The 18,356-nt window shown below is 32.7% G+C and overlaps 3 protein-coding genes and 1 pseudogene across 4 annotated transcripts; 2 read left to right on the top strand and 2 right to left on the bottom strand.

The window, feature by feature from the left end:
• The first annotated feature begins 1,066 nt into the window (after positions 1-1,066).
• LOC114374437 lies at positions 1,067-5,410 on the top strand. 2 transcript variants are annotated; one of them, XM_028332073.1, is made up of 7 exons: positions 1,067-1,544; positions 2,816-2,893; positions 3,231-3,265; positions 3,418-3,473; positions 4,227-4,322; positions 4,462-4,540; positions 5,059-5,410. In XM_028332073.1, the coding sequence occupies exons 1-6, from the start codon at positions 1,131-1,133 to the stop codon at positions 4,515-4,517; spliced, it is 735 nt and encodes a 244-aa protein (XP_028187874.1). In that variant the 5' UTR covers positions 1,067-1,130; the 3' UTR covers positions 4,518-4,540; positions 5,059-5,410. The 2 variants fall into 2 exon arrangements, with proteins under 2 accessions (XP_028187874.1, XP_028187873.1); XM_028332072.1 differs by having other exon boundaries at positions 1,068-1,544; positions 5,029-5,410.
• Positions 5,411-8,430: 3,020 nt separating this feature from the next.
• On the bottom strand, positions 8,431-10,029 carry LOC114375741. Its single transcript, XM_028333588.1, has 2 exons — positions 9,754-10,029; positions 8,431-9,446 (listed from the first exon to the last, which is right to left on the bottom strand). Exons 1-2 carry the CDS (start codon positions 9,977-9,979, stop codon positions 8,668-8,670), a joined length of 1,005 nt encoding a protein of 334 aa, XP_028189389.1. The 5' UTR covers positions 9,980-10,029; the 3' UTR covers positions 8,431-8,667.
• Positions 10,030-12,806: 2,777 nt separating this feature from the next.
• On the top strand, positions 12,807-14,407 carry LOC114375672. Its single transcript, XM_028333524.1, has 2 exons — positions 12,807-13,082; positions 13,390-14,407. Exons 1-2 carry the CDS (start codon positions 12,857-12,859, stop codon positions 14,166-14,168), a joined length of 1,005 nt encoding a protein of 334 aa, XP_028189325.1. The 5' UTR covers positions 12,807-12,856; the 3' UTR covers positions 14,169-14,407.
• An 838-nt stretch (positions 14,408-15,245) lies between these two features.
• LOC114373346 lies at positions 15,246-16,173 on the bottom strand (annotated as a pseudogene).
• Positions 16,174-18,356: the final 2,183 nt, after the last annotated feature.

Genomic DNA, 18,356 nt, shown 5'->3' with positions numbered 1-18,356 from the left:
GTCAATTGTAATTTGACCATGCCATTCACAAGGTTGTAACAAGCAACTTCGATTTGAAAGCCGAAAAAAAGGGCAAAGTATGATCAATGTCTGAATCGAGAAACACCATAAAAATTAAATCCGCACAAATTATAAAAGGCACCTAAACTGTTACTTCCCCACCCATGGATAATCCCTTGGCTTTGGAAACTGATAGGAACTACAATGATAAAAAAAAAAAAAGTAGAACCACAACCAGAAAATGTTAAGAGCATTCCAGCCTAAGGTATTGGATCATTCATGACAAAAAAAATCAACAATTAACCCATAGAAGTTTGAACACTGGACACAGTTGGACAAAATAGAAGAAGGGCACAGAGATAACATGAAAATGTAACATCCAAAATTAATTTCAAATTCTCATACTCATGAATAGGGAAGGGAGGGAGGGAGGGATGGATTATGCTAGAAAAGGGTTGCTAGGAAGAACAAATTATTCATTCATAAAGAATAAAGAATTATCTTTGTCCAAATTAATTGCAAGTGCGAGGTTATGCTCGAACAGCCAAACACAAGGCTTGCGGGCTTGGATTAAGTGTGGAAAATTGGTCAAAACAAAATTAATTCAAATATAACCAATATTTTAGCATGTGTAATGTACCATGATAAATATTTATTTTATATAACTAAAATTTATAATAAATACTTATTTTTAGATGTATAAATTATATTACAATTAAAAATTATAATAAAAAATATATTTGAATATATAAATTATATTTTAGATGTTTGATAAGTTAGAACAATTTGAAATTTGAAATAACTATAAAATGAACTTAAAATTCAAATTAAAAAAAAACTTAAAATTCAAACTAATAAAATCAAGCATGAAAACATGTTTTAATTTGGTACGGATCTCTAGTAACCAAAGAAGATAATTTGTTAGAGGGGTCACTTGAAGCTGACGTGGCAACGCTTCTTTGGATTTGGAGAGAGAACTTGTGAAGGAAAATCCAACGGTGATACATCGTACAACTCAACTTGGAATTGAGTCTTGAAACTGAACAATAATATCATCTACAAGGTTCCAATGCCATGTCTACACCTTTTCTAAGTCCATTACACTAGATTTTCTTTCTCTTACGTTTCCCATGACCACACTCGTGCAATTCTCTATCAAATGTTCAAACTTGAAGCCCAACTTCTTCCACCATGGCATATACAAGAGACCCACTTGCTCTTTCTCTCGGATAGAGACAAAGTTTGGTTCTTTTAATGGCAATAACTTGAAACTGACGGCAGGCAGGGTGAGCTTGTTCTTCTTGGGAGGTGAAGTGTTTAAAAATGGGGTTTTGTGGGAAGAGAAGGGGTGCAAGAGGAAAAAGAGGGTGGTGTTGGTGAAGAATAATCAGGGGTTTGGCTTCAATGGAGGAGGTGGTGGTGGTGGAAGAGATGATGGTGCCACTGCTAGGATTTTGGGAAACCTTGCTTTAGCTATTGGATTGACTTACCTTTCTATGACTGGGCAACTTGGTTGGATTTTGGATGCTATTGTGTCCATTTGGGTATTGTTCAATATTCCCTCTCGTGGTTTGCTTTAATTGTGTCATATTTAGCTTAATCAGCAAAATTTTATTGATATATTGGAAGTTCGTATTAATTCTGTATATGCTATATACTTCATTACCATCTTGCTTTTCAGTTATCCAGCTTTCTGTGCTGAGTGGTTTCTACTTTTAGTTTTAGTTGAGCCCATATTTAAGCTATTGCATTGATAGTTGGCACTTGGTCTTTTTTATGCCTTAGATGCTATTATGAAGTTCACATGAGTAGGAGTAGCAACCTTAGGCTTGTGCCATAGCTCTTTCTCTTGCTATCATCATACAATATATTGAATTTTTTTGCTATATGAAATTCACTTAGTACACCACTTTAGATGAAGAAAACAACAAGATAGAATGAAAACGGATTAACAGAGGAACCAAATGCATAATTTATTATGGCAGAGTCTATCGTTATCAAATAGGTTTTCCTAATTTATTACACTCCTTAGTAGAATCTTCCACTCTCCTGGTGCTTCCCTATTACACCATTCTTCCCATCTTCTAATTGTAGTTTGTTATAAATCCTGTTTTAGTTTAACATATCCAAACAAAGGCAATAAAAAGATAGACATCAGTGTGCTAATTTCTTTTTTCTTTGTTTTTTGGCTAAGCAATTGAATTAAAAACAGGTGAAGGATAATTTCCAATACCTTGTTAGGTGCACCGGCTTACTAAATAAAAATTCTATGCTTTTAGACTATTTGTGTTTTTGTGGTCAGAATTGGCAGTTACCCTGGTGGAGGTGTTAAATGAGCTGATCAAACCTTCTTAAGTGTTTAACTAGAAAAAAAGAATTAAATTCTCAGTCTGTGAAAAGCTTAAATAGGTTCTTATATTAGTGATTAGTCTTCTTGGTTATTATAACTTTGGACAGCAAAATGCTTAAGAAGGTTTCCGCATCTACGTCTAGGTTGACTGAGACAGACTTTGTGCTCCAATGCAAGTCCAGACTACCTGTTCGGTGACATGGGGATAATCTCTTGTTGCCTGCTTTTATTTCATTTCTTAATTTACACCTGTATAAGAAAATCGACATTGTTGTTAGTATTTCATAAAAAATATTGTGATGTAAATTCTTTTTGTTGAATGTAAATTATTTTTTCAAAGAGTTGTCCTTTAATTCCTTGGAGGTCATTAATGTCTTCAACAAACGTGTTTCTCCTAAATTAGTACATGTAAATCGATCAACTGACTGATTTGATTTCTCTTCTCCTTTACTTTTTTATTTGCAGCTTGTTGCAGTGTTAATACCAATAGTAGGTCTTGGTGCTTTCCTCTGGTGGGCAGGGCGAGATATAATGCAAGGCACTGTGAGGATTCTTCAAAATTTAAATCTGAAACTTCTTGCTCTTTTAACTTATACTTTATAAATTGAGTTATATTGCTTACTGTTGCTTTATTTTATTGCTTTTACACACTTCAATGTTTAAGTATGAAGTCATTTTTCCCCAACTGAGGAATTTGTACAAAAAAAAATATGTTTGTTATTTTATATCAAACTAGCCTTTTTATTATTCTGATATCAATTTCTTGATTTTATGCTATCCAGTTATTGTAAGCACTATGAATATTGAGAAATAGTTTATTCTAAGGTGACTTGTATGTTGTAACCTGTACTGACTGGGTTTTTCTTTGTTGTATATGCAGTGTCCAAATTGTGGAAATGATTTTCAGGTTTTCAAGTAAGATTTGTTTGACACATCTTGTTAAGCTAGTAATATTCTTGAAACTTTGGTTTTTAACCATGTAACCGACCTCACCTAGTGGGATAAGGCTTTGTTGCTGTAATTCAACTAACCACCTTTACTTTATAATGTCTAATTATCTGTTTCAGATCCTCTCTGAATGATGATTTGCAGCTGTGCCCTTTTTGTGGTCAACCTTTTTCTGGTAATAATGGATTGTTTTGCTTGCCAGTCCTTAAATTCTCCCTGTCATGTTCTGTCAGTATTACACTGAACTATTTCTAGCTTTGGTTATAAAATTAACTGGAGTAAGTTTTATTATTGATTTTAGTCAAGACTGTTAATGACCATTCTACATATGTTGTGACATTTTAATTCTTAAAAACATTTTTGGAACTTCCTTTTGTCATATTCTGTATTTGTATTGGGTACCAATACTACACCTGCATCCATGCAACTTAGTTTTGATCTGACCTCCAAAGTACAACTTAGCTGTTTAACACTGACAATTGTGGACTTCTTCCTACTTTATTTTCCTTTTGTCTTTAAACATGTCAAACCACATCTTGTGGTAACTTTTGTTTTGTGTAAATTTCATTTAGCCCTGTGTTTTTGTCAAATGAAATTAAAAAATCTACAGGTTGCAGAAGACTTGCCATCCTAAAATAAGATGAATGATTAGCCAGTGTTTCTAACTATAAACCGATATGTTGTTTTAGTTAATTATCTTTTAATGTTCTGATGGCTTTAATTGCCTGGGAGATAATGATGGTCTTTTCTGAGATAACCCTTTTGATTCATAGAGATGCCCACCACCTATCTTAATGATACTTGGTGTAATTTTCATTTGGTGTTCTGAAAGTGAAAATGATAAATTAGAATGTTTTATATCATTCACTGTCTTTATGAAAATCACAATGTGAACATTTCTCACTGTTGAAGTTTATTTTGATATCAGTTGTTGGCAATGAGTTTGTGAAGGACTCTGTGAAGTTTTCAAACCAAACTACTACATTTGGACAAGCATTCAATAATTTCACCCGTTCTAGAAAAGGTAATCTTCACAAGGCTTGATTCCTTTTACCCTTAAAAGTACATTGTGGTTAAATGCAACTATCTCACTTATCTCCCCTCTCTTTATTATCCTTAATCTTTGTTGATGATGCCATGTGCCATTGTTTCTGTCTTGGCAGAAAAAGATTCTGGTAAAGCAATTGATGTTGAAGCTGAAATTAATGATGTAGACTGAGTCTTCACAGCTATAACATGTTGGTAAGTGTGAAGTAATTAGCAAATTTTGAGTTGAATACAGTTAATTAAGCCTATCAATCATGAATCATGATCTTTGTCATTCCTCCAACTTTCTAGTATATATACCGGTTTAACCCACACTTTTACCAAATTGCAATTTGCCAAGCGATGCTTAACATTCATTCACCTGAAGATAGAAAATAGCACTTAGATGTTTCCTGTGTACAATTTCCACCTTTACAAAAACCCTTTAGGATGAGTAGTAGTTTGATTTGATACCGATGCATTAGTTAATGACTTAACTTAAAAGATGCCTTAGTATTTAGAGTTAGTAAATGAAATTTCAAAATACTAGATCTTAAGTATATTTTTTCAGTGGTGGCATTTGAATCTATGACTTAGTATTTTTTTTCGAAATACCAATGCAATAGAGTCTGTTTTTGTTCTAATAATTATTTCTCTTTGGCCACTAAATAATTACCTTTCTGAAATTCTTATTAAATTTTTAGGATGACTACACTGAACACCAATCTTATTAGGTTAAAGAACAGGCTGTGGCTTGCATTTTCCGTCATATTGAAGACACAATGAATGACACACATTCAAGAGAGGAGTGTGATGAGCAAAGTAACACATTCACGAGAGGAGTTTTGTGAACAGAGTAACATTGCAATTGTAATATAAGTTTTGACAGTGATGTTTCTCAGGTCACACCTTTATTATTTTGGTGTACCAAATGCTGCTTCATTTTTTCCTTTCATTGTTGCATAGAAAGTTTAGGGGTTAATAAAGATGCTTCATTTCAATGTCAGGCTACCGATTGCTTAACCTGGCTGTATTTGAACTAACAAAAACAACTTAATTAAACGTTTATTTAAAAAGTTATTATCATATGAGCGCTTACGTCATGAATTTGATCATGAAATTTGTTGAAATAAATTAAAATGAACTTATTTTGAGCAGTTACATGAAAAAAAAATATTGAAATAAGTTGAAAATATTCATAGGAGTCATAATATATTTTTGAGTTCAAATAATCTATGCATGTTCTTTTTCAAATGTCCTCTAGTTATTTACATTTTTCTTGTGGACTTTCATTTTTTTTTTAACTCTACTCGTTAACAATATTATTCCAAAAGAATTACTAAATCAGTCCTATAAATTACATTCGATCTGTTAAGAAGCTACCGTTGCTTAACTTTTAAAGTAAAATAAACACCATGCAAAAGTTGTTCTTACACGTTCTTGTGATTCAGTTTGGATCAATATGAAGATAATATCAATGTTGATTCAATCAAATAAAATTAAGTTATTGAATTTGGTTCAAAATCTAATAAAAAATTTGTTAAATTAAATTGGATTAGATGATTTAGATTCTTATCTTTTATTTTATTTTTATAATCAGGAAATATGACATTAAAACATCATTTTTTAAATAGTGTGTTTTTCCTTTTTCTTTTGGTCTACTTGTTTTGTTTTGTGTACTTTCCTCAAAGAACTTGCTAGCTTAATGATTAGTTTGCTTTTTCTATATCCCTTAAATAAATAATATTATAAAGATTTAAGTTTGCTTATTGATGACGATGAGATTTTGATATTTTAACACCTAACTAACTTATATGTTTCAAGCACCCTCGGCAGTCACGAAATGTCATTAGTTGTTATTGTCACTTATTAATTATAAGGAATTGTTAATTATTATTACTTGGAAGTAAAATAAAAAAAGTATAATATTTTTAAAGATGTGATTGGATTTATTTGAAAAATGGGATCCAAAAGTCAACCTGAACTGAACAAATTAATTATTTTTAATATTTATTTATTTACTTTTATTAAATGGTTAGATTATTTTGTCTTTGTATATATATAATAAAAATTGATTTGGCGGTTCTAAAGGATTGAATTTGAGCACCCTAGTTACTCTTATGCCTACACTACATCTACAAGTCTACAAATTAATAAATAGTCATTTAGTAAATTCAGCTTAGTTCTATGATAAATTGACTGAACAATTCGGTTATAGTATTCACTGGCTTATATCCCATAAAATGCTTGAATTTACTACCATTTACCAGTGGCGAATGGCGATGTGATAGAAAATATATACCATAACACTGATAACAATGATATATTTCTAAAAGGTGTGATTATTTCAAACCCTTGCTACTAAAACTAGTCTCATTATTACAAAGATAAAAATCACAACTAGTATTGCTGAAGTCAAGTAGGACAACTTCTTAGCAGATTTTATAGCAACCTCAAGCCTTGTTTGATTCTCCAATTGTCTGCAGCAAGACATGCCAAACTAGAATTCATAAGAAAGTTCGAGACTCCAGAGTGTAAGAAGGAGCCCTAAAACTCATACCAAACACATAAAGGTAAACTTATGTACCTCTTCATTTTTGCCCTTGCCTCTAGTGAAGAACTTGTAACCGATATAGAAGAGTACACCCCATCCAGTCAAAGAAACAATCACAAACTGCAACAACATAAGACTTGGTGAAATTTCAATGTTTTAGCATGACTAAATCTCAGAGAAACATGTACATGAAGCCATAAGGTGGCCAAAATATTCACAAGTGGCACTATTCAACTCAACCATCTTCCTAGCTAGTAGTTTCAATAGCACTAGAGATCAACTTTCTATTCCTGACTTGATATATACTACTGTATATATGTGAGTGTTTCATGGTGTCAGTATGAAGAATTATATCACGTGTGCACAGGTCTTGCCAACACGATAATGAATCGGTAGTCAGCATCAAAATGTGGTCAATCTGAAAATATCTTAAACTAGCATAAGAGATAGTTTTTAAAATTCTAAAGTGACTCACATGCTCTTCTTTCCACTTAGATGGACTAGTAGGGTCTTGCCAAAAGTTCACCTTTGGAGGTCCATGATGATCTGCAACATGTCAAAGTAATATAGACGAGTGATTCTTTATTAAAGAGGGTGAGAATATTTCACTTGATTAATCACTCGGCTTGTACAAATGGTTTATGTCAATCAAAACCACTTTTTAAGACATTAAGTTCCATAGCCTAAGAAAGCACACATCACTCAAATTACCAATCAGTGATCTTTGCACTTTCATAATTAAGGCCATTCCATTCAGCTACCATAGTTCAACAAGCTATGCTATTGCTTGCGGTACTTTGTATAATATCAAAAGAATATGAAATTATGCATTTTATTTTAGAATATTCTAATATAGCAAATTATCAATGAATTTGGACACAAAAGGTCTACACTGCAAAATTGCAACCTTCCAATGCAGTAAAAATCATTTTTATTACAACGTCTAGAATATTTAATTTCTTAAAGGCCTAATTACTTTTTTTTCCTCTCACTATTTTGTTCAATGTCGTTCTACTTTTAATTATGAGTTTAATAAATTTATTTTAATATTATACTGTTTATTTTTATTATTACAAACTTTACATATTCACCAAAGAAAATCACAAACTTTTTACACTATTTATATTAATCTTTAATTAACATTACAGTTAATTAAAAAATTCTCACAAAAAAGGTTAATTCAAAAATCTAAAATTATAATTATCTAAATATATTTTTTTATATAAAACACATTTATATAATTAAGATAAAAAAATTATTTTAATTTTATTAAATAGTTATAATTATAAATTATTTTTTCTATTTTCAACTAATTTTTAGCATTCAATTAACTTATCAGTTATATGCTTATATCTATCAAATATAATCTTAATTTGAGTTATCTTTTACATACCTTAGCTAATATTCTTTAAAAATGAATGATAGATGTGTAGAAAGAACATATATATATAGAGTTGAAAAATTTAAGAGAGAAAATGATAGAAGTGAGATAAATAGTATAGTATAGGAATCAAGAGAGATAAGAAAGAAAACAAATGAGATAAAAGTAGAATGAAAGGAAAAGTGAGTACATGTTGTATACTTAGCAGTTAAGAAGTACATTAATACAGAAGCTCACGTTACATTGAACGACTGAGCTTAATTACAACAAAGGCAAACTAGTGTGCATATATAGAATCATTATTCCCAAAAACGAGGTTTCAGATTTTTCACCTCAACCACGCATTGGATTATTGTTTCTAAACATACCCAACACAACATAAATTAAGGATAAAAAAAAAAACAGTTTTCACTTCCTGCAAACGATTCCCAACCCATTTGAAAACTTGGTGCAATCAAGGGTGCCATATTCCATGGTCTCTATCTCAGCAGAACTTTCCTGTGAGAACACACAAGAAACACAATCAGGAGAGAGCAATGAGTTAGTCCTGTACTTGTCTTCTCCTCCAACAACAGGCATAGCCACACCAGGCTTTGCTGGGTTCACAAAATCCAACCTATAAGTCCTTCCAAGTACACCATCAACTTTTTGGGACAAAGCAAAGAATCTGAACTGAACTTCCAAGTGAGCAAAACAGTCATCAGAAGGCACTTGGTAGTTGTGAATTCTGTCATCCTCTTTGGTTATTGGCACAACATTCACCAATATTTCAGCCACATCCTTCACTGTAACCATCACACTGTTCTTGCTTGCCACTCTCTCCACCTTTATATCTTTTTCTTCACTGTGCCAAGTGGAGAGAGAGCCTTCAGCTAGGGCTACTTGGTTCTCATTGTAGGTGAATTTGAAGTGGTCAAGTTCATCATTCCACTGGGGTGTCTTGGTGGCCTCAAGTGAGAAGCTTTTGGAGTTGAAGAGGATTCCAAGGGCTTGGATCCATGTGTAGTCACGGCTTCTTCCTTCAGGCCTGTGTCCAATGAAGCGTGCATTGATTTGAAGGTTGGAATCGGAGACTAAGGAGAAGTGTTCGTTGGTCTTTCCGTGGAAGTAGAAGACTCTACCATCTCCACCAATGAAACGGGGATCATAGCATCCTGATCCTGGTGCATTGCAGTTTGGCTTGCGACCTAATAACAATCAATAAATGAATTGCATTAATTAAGTTTTTTGTTTCCAAGAAATGAGAAAAACTTCATTTATTTTGCGAACCATGTTTATTTTTATCCTTTGTCACATATTTCAATGATATTATTAGTTAGTGACTAAAGTTAAACACTTATAAAATACCAACATTCACAATCTTTGGGAATAATTAATAACGTGGGGACTTACTATAAAATAAAGATAAAAAAGCATCAGCAAGTATTAGATTAGATGGCTATATAATACTCATTCAACAAGCATATGTAAGAGTAAGAGAAAGGTTTGTCTTACTTCTGCAGACTGCCTTGCAAGTAGGTTTGTTGCACTCGATTTGGCAAACCTTAGTCTTAGGATTGTTTGTTTCACTGTTAGGGCATTCAGCAGGACATGTGATGTACTTTCCATAGCATCTGGTTCCTCTGCCACAGTATAGATTTTGGTATGCCTTAGCATGGATCAAGCTTGAGACAAACACTAGCAAGAATATTAGGAGGGAACTTGTTTTGGTGAACTCCATTCTTAAATATTCTGTGTCTTAGAGAAATATGAGGAAATTCACAGAGAAATGGAGCCAATTGATGCAGCAACTATATCTTCCGCGGGTATTTATAGATGTAGCTTCAGGGTTGCTTCTGTATTATGAAGGTGACTTTTGCAGACTTGTAGTATAATCTATTGCTAAGTTAACTAAACTCAAAGTAAGAACATGGGGTTCTGCTCATTGAAAATATGAGGATTCATATAATTATTATTTCTTCTTAATTAGAGCAGATTACATCTCAGTGAGGTGATTTCTGATTCCTTCAGCTGCAAAATCGGTGGCTGGACTTACATATATATATATATATATATATATATATATATATATATATATAACTAGCTAGATTGATATCAAAATCATGATATGTATATTGTTGGTATGGTAGATGCTTATGCATGAGGTAATTAAGGAGCTACAATATTATAGTTTGGTATCTTGACAATGAAAATAGTTACATGAGATGATAGAATGAGAATTCGTAGAATGTTTAGCATTTTATTTTCCCATATGATGTTATCATTGTTATGCGCTCCGATCCGAACCTTTGGGTTACGAATGGCGGCATTGTTTAGATGACATGTATACGTGAGGTTGAATAGCATAATAGATGTTTATTGTTGCTTCTGTGAAGGGTCAACGCTTTCAACTTTGTTGTAAACTCACGCGACTGTTCTAAACTTCTAATGTCTCTCCCCTGCGATACACATGAAGAGCCCGTGTGTATTTAGATAAATGGTTTAGCTTGTTTAAGGTAATCAAATGTATAATTTTTTAATCTAAAGTTGAACTTTTTTGAAAATATTAAAAATTAGAATGAGACTTTTAAAATTTAATATAAAAAAATGAAAAAAAATAGTAAAACATAAATGACGAAAAGTAAAATTTAATTAACTTTGATTTATAAGCAAAGGTATTTTAAATAAAAAAATGTTATATATTAAATTGTCTAATTTTTAAAGGAAAAATAAATAAATAAAACATACAAAATGTATATAATTATAATACTTTTACTTAATTTTTAGAAATATTACTGAAAAGAATATAAGATCGAAGATTCAGAATTATTTATGATAAAAAAAATTGAAGCTAGCAACCATCGTAGGCAGGCTAGATTTAACTTTTTCTAGCTTTATCACTATTTAACGTTTTGTAAAAGCGACACCGGCCTTTTTTAAAGATTTTTTTTTTCTAATCTACTTAACTTAATTGTGTAAAAAGCAGCATATAGCATATGCTGAAGAATTAAATTTTTTGAAATAAGTTTAATTTTATTTATTTATTGAATAGTAAATTATTCAAGTTTTTAATGATTATTTTATAAAAAAATTCAGGAGAATATATTTTTTTATTTTATTATCAATAAGTGATTGGTTGGAATGATGATAAACTTGGGTCCCTTAAACAAAAGATATGAAATTTTGAATCCTTGTTCTTGTTGGAATGATTGGCATTTGGAAAAAAAACCTAGACAACTTCTTGCAATTGATTTCCCGACTGATTAATTTCGCTACTGAAAACATCATGTGTTATTATCACATATCAGCAACCAAGCTGGGATGATAGAATAGAACATGAAAAGCAATATACCTGTAACACATAGAATGATAGAATAGAATAAAACAAAATATTTCCCAATTAACGAGCGCTAAGAATCATTAGATCACGTATGGTAAAAATTACAAAACTCAACTAATGTTACAACCAAAAAAGTCACAAATATAATAAAAATCATCTGAAAATTAAAAAGAACAAACTGAAAAATAAAAAAATATTTTTATTTTTATTTTTTGATTTCTAGTGAACTACATTTTTCATGTGATTTTTATTATGCTTATGACTCTTTTTTAGATGAACATTAGTTTAGCTTCATAATTTTTATAAGTAAATGTAGTGAGATAGTTTTCATGTCTAGACTTAGTAAAAAATCTCAAAATAAAAAATGATTATTATTAAACCATTAATTTTTACTCACTTAGAAAAAAATTAAATTAAACTAAAGAAAACATGGGACCATACTGAACGCTAAAAACATAGGACTAAAATTTGTATTTTATCCAATTTAAGATATACCTTCACTTTACTTTGGATAAATTTTTACTTTTTATTTTATACATCTGCTTACCTTATAGTACAAGCTAAATTCTGTATCTAAATTCCAGCTTTTCATGTTTGGCAAGTGAGAGACATTAGAACAGTCACGTAAGTTTACAACAAAGTTGTAAGCGTTGACCTTTAACAGAAGCAACAGTATATTAACATGTATTATACTATCCAACCCAATCACGTACATGCCATCTAAACAATATCACTCGTAACCCAAAGGTTGGGAGCGCATAACGTGCACCTGAGACACCATATGGGAAAAATGCTAAACATTACATGAATTCTCATTCTAAGTCATATAGTAACTATTTTCATTGTCAAGATACCAAACTATAATATTGTAGCTCCTTAATTACCTCATGCATAAGCATCTACCATACCAAAAATATTCATATCATGATTTTGATATCAATCTAGCTAGTTATATATATATATATAAGTCCAGCCACCGATTTTGCAGCTGAAGGAATCAGAAATCACCTCAATGAGATGTAATCTGCTCTAATTAAGAAGAAATAATAGTTATATGAATCCTTATGTTTTCAATGAGCAGAACCCCATGTTCTTACTTTGAGTTTAATTAACTTAGCAATAGATTATACTACAAGTCTGCAAAAGTCACCTTCATAATACAGAAGCAACCCTGAAGCTACATCTATAAATACCCGCGGAAGATATAGTTGCTGCATCAATTGGCTCCATTTCTCTGTGAATTTCCTCATATTTCTCTAAGACACAGAATATTTAAGAATGGAGTTCACCAAAACAAGTTCCCTCCTAATATTCTTGCTAGTGTTTGTCTCAAGCTTGATCCATGCTAAGGCATACCAAAATCTATACTGTGGCAGAGGAACCAGATGCTATGGAAAGTACATCACATGTCCTGCTGAATGCCCTAACAGTGAAACAAACAATCCTAAGACTAAGGTTTGCCAAATCGAGTGCAACAAACCTACTTGCAAGGCAGTCTGCAGAAGTAAGACAAACCTTTCTCTTACTCTTACATATGCTTGTTGAATGAGTATTATATAGCCATCTAATCTAATACTTGCTGATGCTTTTTTATCTTTATTTTATAGTAAGTCCCCACGTTATTAATTATTCCCAAAGATTGTGAATGTTGGTATTTTATAAGTGTTTAACTTTAGTCACTAACTAATAATATCATTGAAATATGTGACAAAGGATAAAAATAAACATGGTTCGCAAAATAAATGAAGTTTTTCTCATTTCTTGGAAACAAAAAACTTAATTAATGCAATTCATTTATTGATTGTTATTAGGTCGCAAGCCAAACTGCAATGCACCAGGATCAGGATGCTATGATCCCCGTTTCATTGGTGGAGATGGTAGAGTCTTCTACTTCCACGGAAAGACCAACGAACACTTCTCCTTAGTCTCCGATTCCAACCTTCAAATCAATGCACGCTTCATTGGACACAGGCCTGAAGGAAGAAGCCGTGACTACACATGGATCCAAGCCCTTGGAATCCTCTTCAACTCCAAAAGCTTCTCACTTGAGGCCACCAAGACACCCCAGTGGAATGATGAACTTGACCACTTCAAATTCACCTACAATGAGAACCAAGTAGCCCTAGCTGAAGGCTCTCTCTCCACTTGGCACAGTGAAGAAAAAGATATAAAGGTGGAGAGAGTGGCAAGCAAGAACAGTGTGATGGTTACAGTGAAGGATGTGGCTGAAATATTGGTGAATGTTGTGCCAATAACCAAAGAGGATGACAGAATCCACAACTACCAAGTGCCTTCTGATGACTGTTTTGCTCACTTGGAAGTTCAGTTCAGATTCTTTGCTTTGTCCCAAAAAGTTGATGGTGTACTTGGAAGGACTTATAGGTTGGATTTTGAGAACCCAGCAAAGCCTGGTGTGGCTATGCCTGTTGTTGGAGGAGAAGACAAGTACAGGACTAACTCATTGCTCTCTCCTGATTGTGTTTCTTGTGTGTTCTCACAGGAAAGTTCTGCTGAGAAAGAGACCATGGAATATGGCACCCTTGATTGCACCAAGTTTTCAAATGGGTTGGGAATCGTTTGCAGGAAGTGAAAACTGTTTTTTATTATCCTTAATTTATGTTGTGTTGGGTATGTTTAGAAACAATAATCCAATGCGTGGTTGAGGTGAAAAATCTGAAACCTCGTTTTGGGAATAATGATTCTATATATGCACACTAGTTTGCCTTTGTCGTATGCTCAGTCACTCATTGTAATGTTAAACTCTTGTATTGTTGCAGTACTTATTAACTGCCATGCATGAAAATAAAAATGTTGTGTTTGTAGTTTAAATGATTGGCTATTCTGCACAACTTATTTACATTGCTACTTTTGATATTCATCGATCTCCTATTAAAATTAAAGTTTTACTTTTGTAATATGTGTTAATCTTTAATGTTTTTTTTTTACATTTTTAGTTTGTAATTTTTTTTTTTACTTTTTATTCCTATCGTGTCGTTGATTATCATTAAAAAAAATTAAAATAATATCATGTTATATTATCACGTGTCACATCAATAATAAAAGATAATAACGTATCAACAAAATATCACATCACACCGTATTAGTAACACAACGTGAACAATAAAGAGACTAGAAAATAACAAATTTTTAGGAAAAAAAATGAAAAAAAAAACTTGACTATAATAATAATAATAAAATATGGACATTAGAAAAAAAAAAATAACATATTTGTAGATACACCAAATATTCAAGCCTTTTTAAGTATGTGTAGTGTGAAACTAGAAGAACTATAAACTAAGTTCTGTTTAACCTTATCCGTGTACTGAAACATTGATTTGGTCATTAGTGACCTGATGGTGATTCAAAGACTAATTGGTAACACGGCATCTAGCTCACCTTCAATTCGGGCATTATCTTGCATTTCATAATTTAAAAATGAATTTTCCTCATCAGCTATGTTGCTGAGTTCAAGGTGCAAAGCATCTTCCAAACAACACAAGACAAAACCCATTGGTGGTCTATTGATCCTATTCTCAGCCAGGCACCTTTTAGACACCTCCGCAAACTTTTCTAAGAGAAGAAACACTCACTTTGCCAACTAGATTTGGGTCCATCATATGATGTAACTGACCCTTTACTTCAGAATTCAATGTCCATGTTGCTAAATTTAATTTTCTGTGGGAAGACCATGGTCCAAAGCAGGCCTACCAGAGATTGCATCTATTAGAACCACCGCAAATGAGTACACATCTATTAGATGGCTAGTTCTGAAGTACTCAGGATCTATATATATAACCAAAAGTACCCTTCACAGTAATGGCTACATATGGCTCTCATCAAGAAAAGAAGACCCTTTCTTTGAGATGCCAAAATCTTGCTACTTTGGCCACAAAATTCTCATCCAAGAGAATGTTGTCAGTTTTTACATCTCTATGGATTATGCCTTCCGCAGTGTTAGTGCGGAGATAGTGAAGCCCTCTAGCAGCTCCCATGCAAATTTCAAGTCGTTGCTTCCAGGAGAGTGGTGACTCACTATGTTCATAGAGCCATTTGCTCAAAGAACCATTGGCCATATACTCATACACCAGAATCATCTCCTCCCCTTCATGGCAATAGCCAATAAGAGGCACAATATGGAGGTGTTGGAGTTTGGATAACAAATGAATCTCGTTTTGGAATTCTGCCAAGCCTTGTTTTGATAGAGGAGCGTTTCTTGGAATGTGAACATTCTACAAGAAAAAAGAACTATTTGATGACATGTCATCGTGGCATGTTGCTCCCTTGGACCTACGAGCTACAAAGCAATAACAAAGTGAACCAAATAACACTAAGAAGAAAGAGATCGACAGCCACAAAAAAACTGAAGCAAATAAACAAATAGAACTATGCTTGTAGAGCCACCATGGCTTGGAATGGAAGGTAATTCAAATGCCATTGACAAATGCAACTGAGTTTTTGGAAGGAACAAAGGTGAGGGTCAATGTCTTTGCATTGACATTAATAGCATGCTCCTTGAACACATAGGGATTGGCATTAGTATAGCTCACAAAAGTGAAGTTGATTCGTAGCACAAAGTTTTTAGTCAAAATAGTCATTGAGGTAAGAAGCTATAAGCTTGTGAAGATTCGAGCAGATTGGAGGTATCGTAATAGAATTGAAGTTTATAACAAAAGGAATCGCTAGTTTTCAAACGTAATGAAGAATGTTGTGAATCAGGAATAGAAGTTCGACCTGCAAAAAGCAATGTTTTTGTGAGGACCAAAAGCAATCAAATAGTGGCATATGTTTGACATATTAACAGAATGGCAAAGAGTAATAGAGTTAATTAACCATTTCTTTGCATTGAGTTCATCTTCTCTGATTTTTAGCACTACTCAAACCGTGTTGCTGTTTTATAACCATTGAAAGAAGTCACGTAAGGAAGTAGAAATATGAAAAGTACCACGAACAAGCATCAACTTTTTTTGATGTACAAACAACCATCCTTTCTGTCGACATTGAAATTTCAACTTAATTAATATTACAAAACAAGAAGGAAGGGGGTATTCTTTGGCTTACATGATTACATCATTGAATCCGAAAACCAAACCAAATATCAACAGGTGATGTGAGTCACTGACTTAAGTATATAAAACATCATGCAAATTCGGCAAATTTTAATTATAGGGTGTTTACTATATATTAACAGATTTTTTTAATATAATTTTATTTATAAAGACAAAAATAAAGTAGAAAAATTTTAATTGAATAATTATTATAGCACTACTACATATAACACATTTTGCAACATTTATCCGGTAACATTTGTAAAAATGTTACCATTGTTTATTAAATACAGTTTTTACTAACATTCATTATAACAAATGTTGCTATTGCTTACGGACAAATGTTACCAAATGCAACTACCACTGTACCACAAGTCCACAACTAAAACTAAAACAAAAACAAAATAAAATTGTGAAACCCTACTATTCTGATTTCTCTTCTTCTTTCGAACCTTCCCTCCTCTTGTCAACCTCTCTGAAATCGTGAACGACGGTGAGCCTCAATCACCGTCTTCGCCCCGCTCCCTCCGGCGACCCTCCGACTACTCCCCGCCGATGCTCCTCGGCTAGTATCTCACCGTCACCATCTCTTCCTCCGATCGACGTCAACAAGGCCAAGCTCACGGGATCTCCCATCTACGACGACGGTTTTCTCCTTGTCTACAAAATCAAAAAGTTATTCGATCTTACTTGATTTCGATTCCAATTTTTCTTTATATTTTCTCTCTTTGCAGACAACTTTACCGGGATCCACCTCTGTCCCACTATAAATCTGAACAGAAATTAATTTTCCAGATATTGATTTGCTATGATTGTGTGTGATCACAAACTTCCCCTTGGAGTTAATTGTTGAGTAGCTTGGCATATAGGATTCAAGTTATTCAACATTTTGGTTGTGACGGAAGAAGAGTACTGCCATTTGGGCACACTACTTGAAGCCTTTTTTGGCATTCCATGGATATTCATACTTCTTCCTTACTTTGTCTCTAACAAAAATCTGCAATGAAAGCATTTGTATAAGCCATAGTGATCAAATTTTGCCCCTTAGTTTAGCTGTGTTCTAATACTTTACGTTGCTTGTCTTGACCATGTGGTTTTCTTGTCACCAAGAAAATGCCACCAACCAATTACTTAGAAATTATTGCCTCTGTGTTAGTTGGTATACTACATGGAATTAAACTAATATTTTTTAGGGTAAATTGAAATTATGGTCCCCTATAAATCAAAACATTTAGTCCCTTAAAAAAATTATTTTTATAGTGCTCTCATTTAGTTCTTGTGATCCTCTTTTTGACGATGCTTGTGAGTGTGACCTTCACGATTTTTTTTTAAGAGGTCACCTTCACGTTGCCAGAATACAAATATTAATGGGTTAAAATAAGTATATATATGAATAAATAAACTGAATTTAAAAATATTATCTATTTGTAGACAAGTAGATTATTTAAACTGAAAACCAGCACATTATATATAGAGACACAAACACTTTTTACAAGTAAAAAAAAAACACATATAACTATTTTAAGTAGTCATGTGAATTGCTAACTAATTTATAATATTTAGCATGCATATGTAATGGTATGATTTCGATTTATTGTTTTTATCTTTTAACAATAGTCAAATATTCTCACAGGAGTCTCTATATAAACAAGAGAACCATAAATTCAAGTTTGTGAAGCATATTTAGACAAACAAGTGGGCTTCACTGTTGCCGTAAAAGGCAGGAAGGTTCC

The sequence above is a fragment of the Glycine soja genome, chromosome 11, assembly GCF_004193775.1.
Source record: "Glycine soja cultivar W05 chromosome 11, ASM419377v2, whole genome shotgun sequence".
In the NCBI taxonomy this organism is placed as follows: Eukaryota; Viridiplantae; Streptophyta; class Magnoliopsida; order Fabales; family Fabaceae; genus Glycine; species Glycine soja.
This window is presented reverse-complemented; position numbering and strand designations above follow the sequence as displayed.

Coding starts and splice junctions, on each gene's coding strand:
- LOC114375672 (XM_028333524.1), top strand. CDS start 12,857: ATGGAGTTCACCAAAACAAGTTCCCTCCTAATATTCTTGCTAGTGTTT. Junction 13,083..13,389: donor TTGCAAGGCAGTCTGCAGAA/GTAAGACAAACC, acceptor GATTGTTATTAG/GTCGCAAGCCAAACTGCAAT.
- LOC114375741 (XM_028333588.1), bottom strand. CDS start 9,979: ATGGAGTTCACCAAAACAAGTTCCCTCCTAATATTCTTGCTAGTGTTT. Junction 9,447..9,753: donor TTGCAAGGCAGTCTGCAGAA/GTAAGACAAACC, acceptor GATTGTTATTAG/GTCGCAAGCCAAACTGCAAT.
- LOC114374437 (XM_028332073.1), top strand. CDS start 1,131: ATGACCACACTCGTGCAATTCTCTATCAAATGTTCAAACTTGAAGCCC. Junction 3,474..4,226: donor TTGTGGTCAACCTTTTTCTG/GTAATAATGGAT, acceptor TTTTGATATCAG/TTGTTGGCAATGAGTTTGTG. Junction 4,323..4,461: donor TTTCACCCGTTCTAGAAAAG/GTAATCTTCACA, acceptor CTGTCTTGGCAG/AAAAAGATTCTGGTAAAGCA.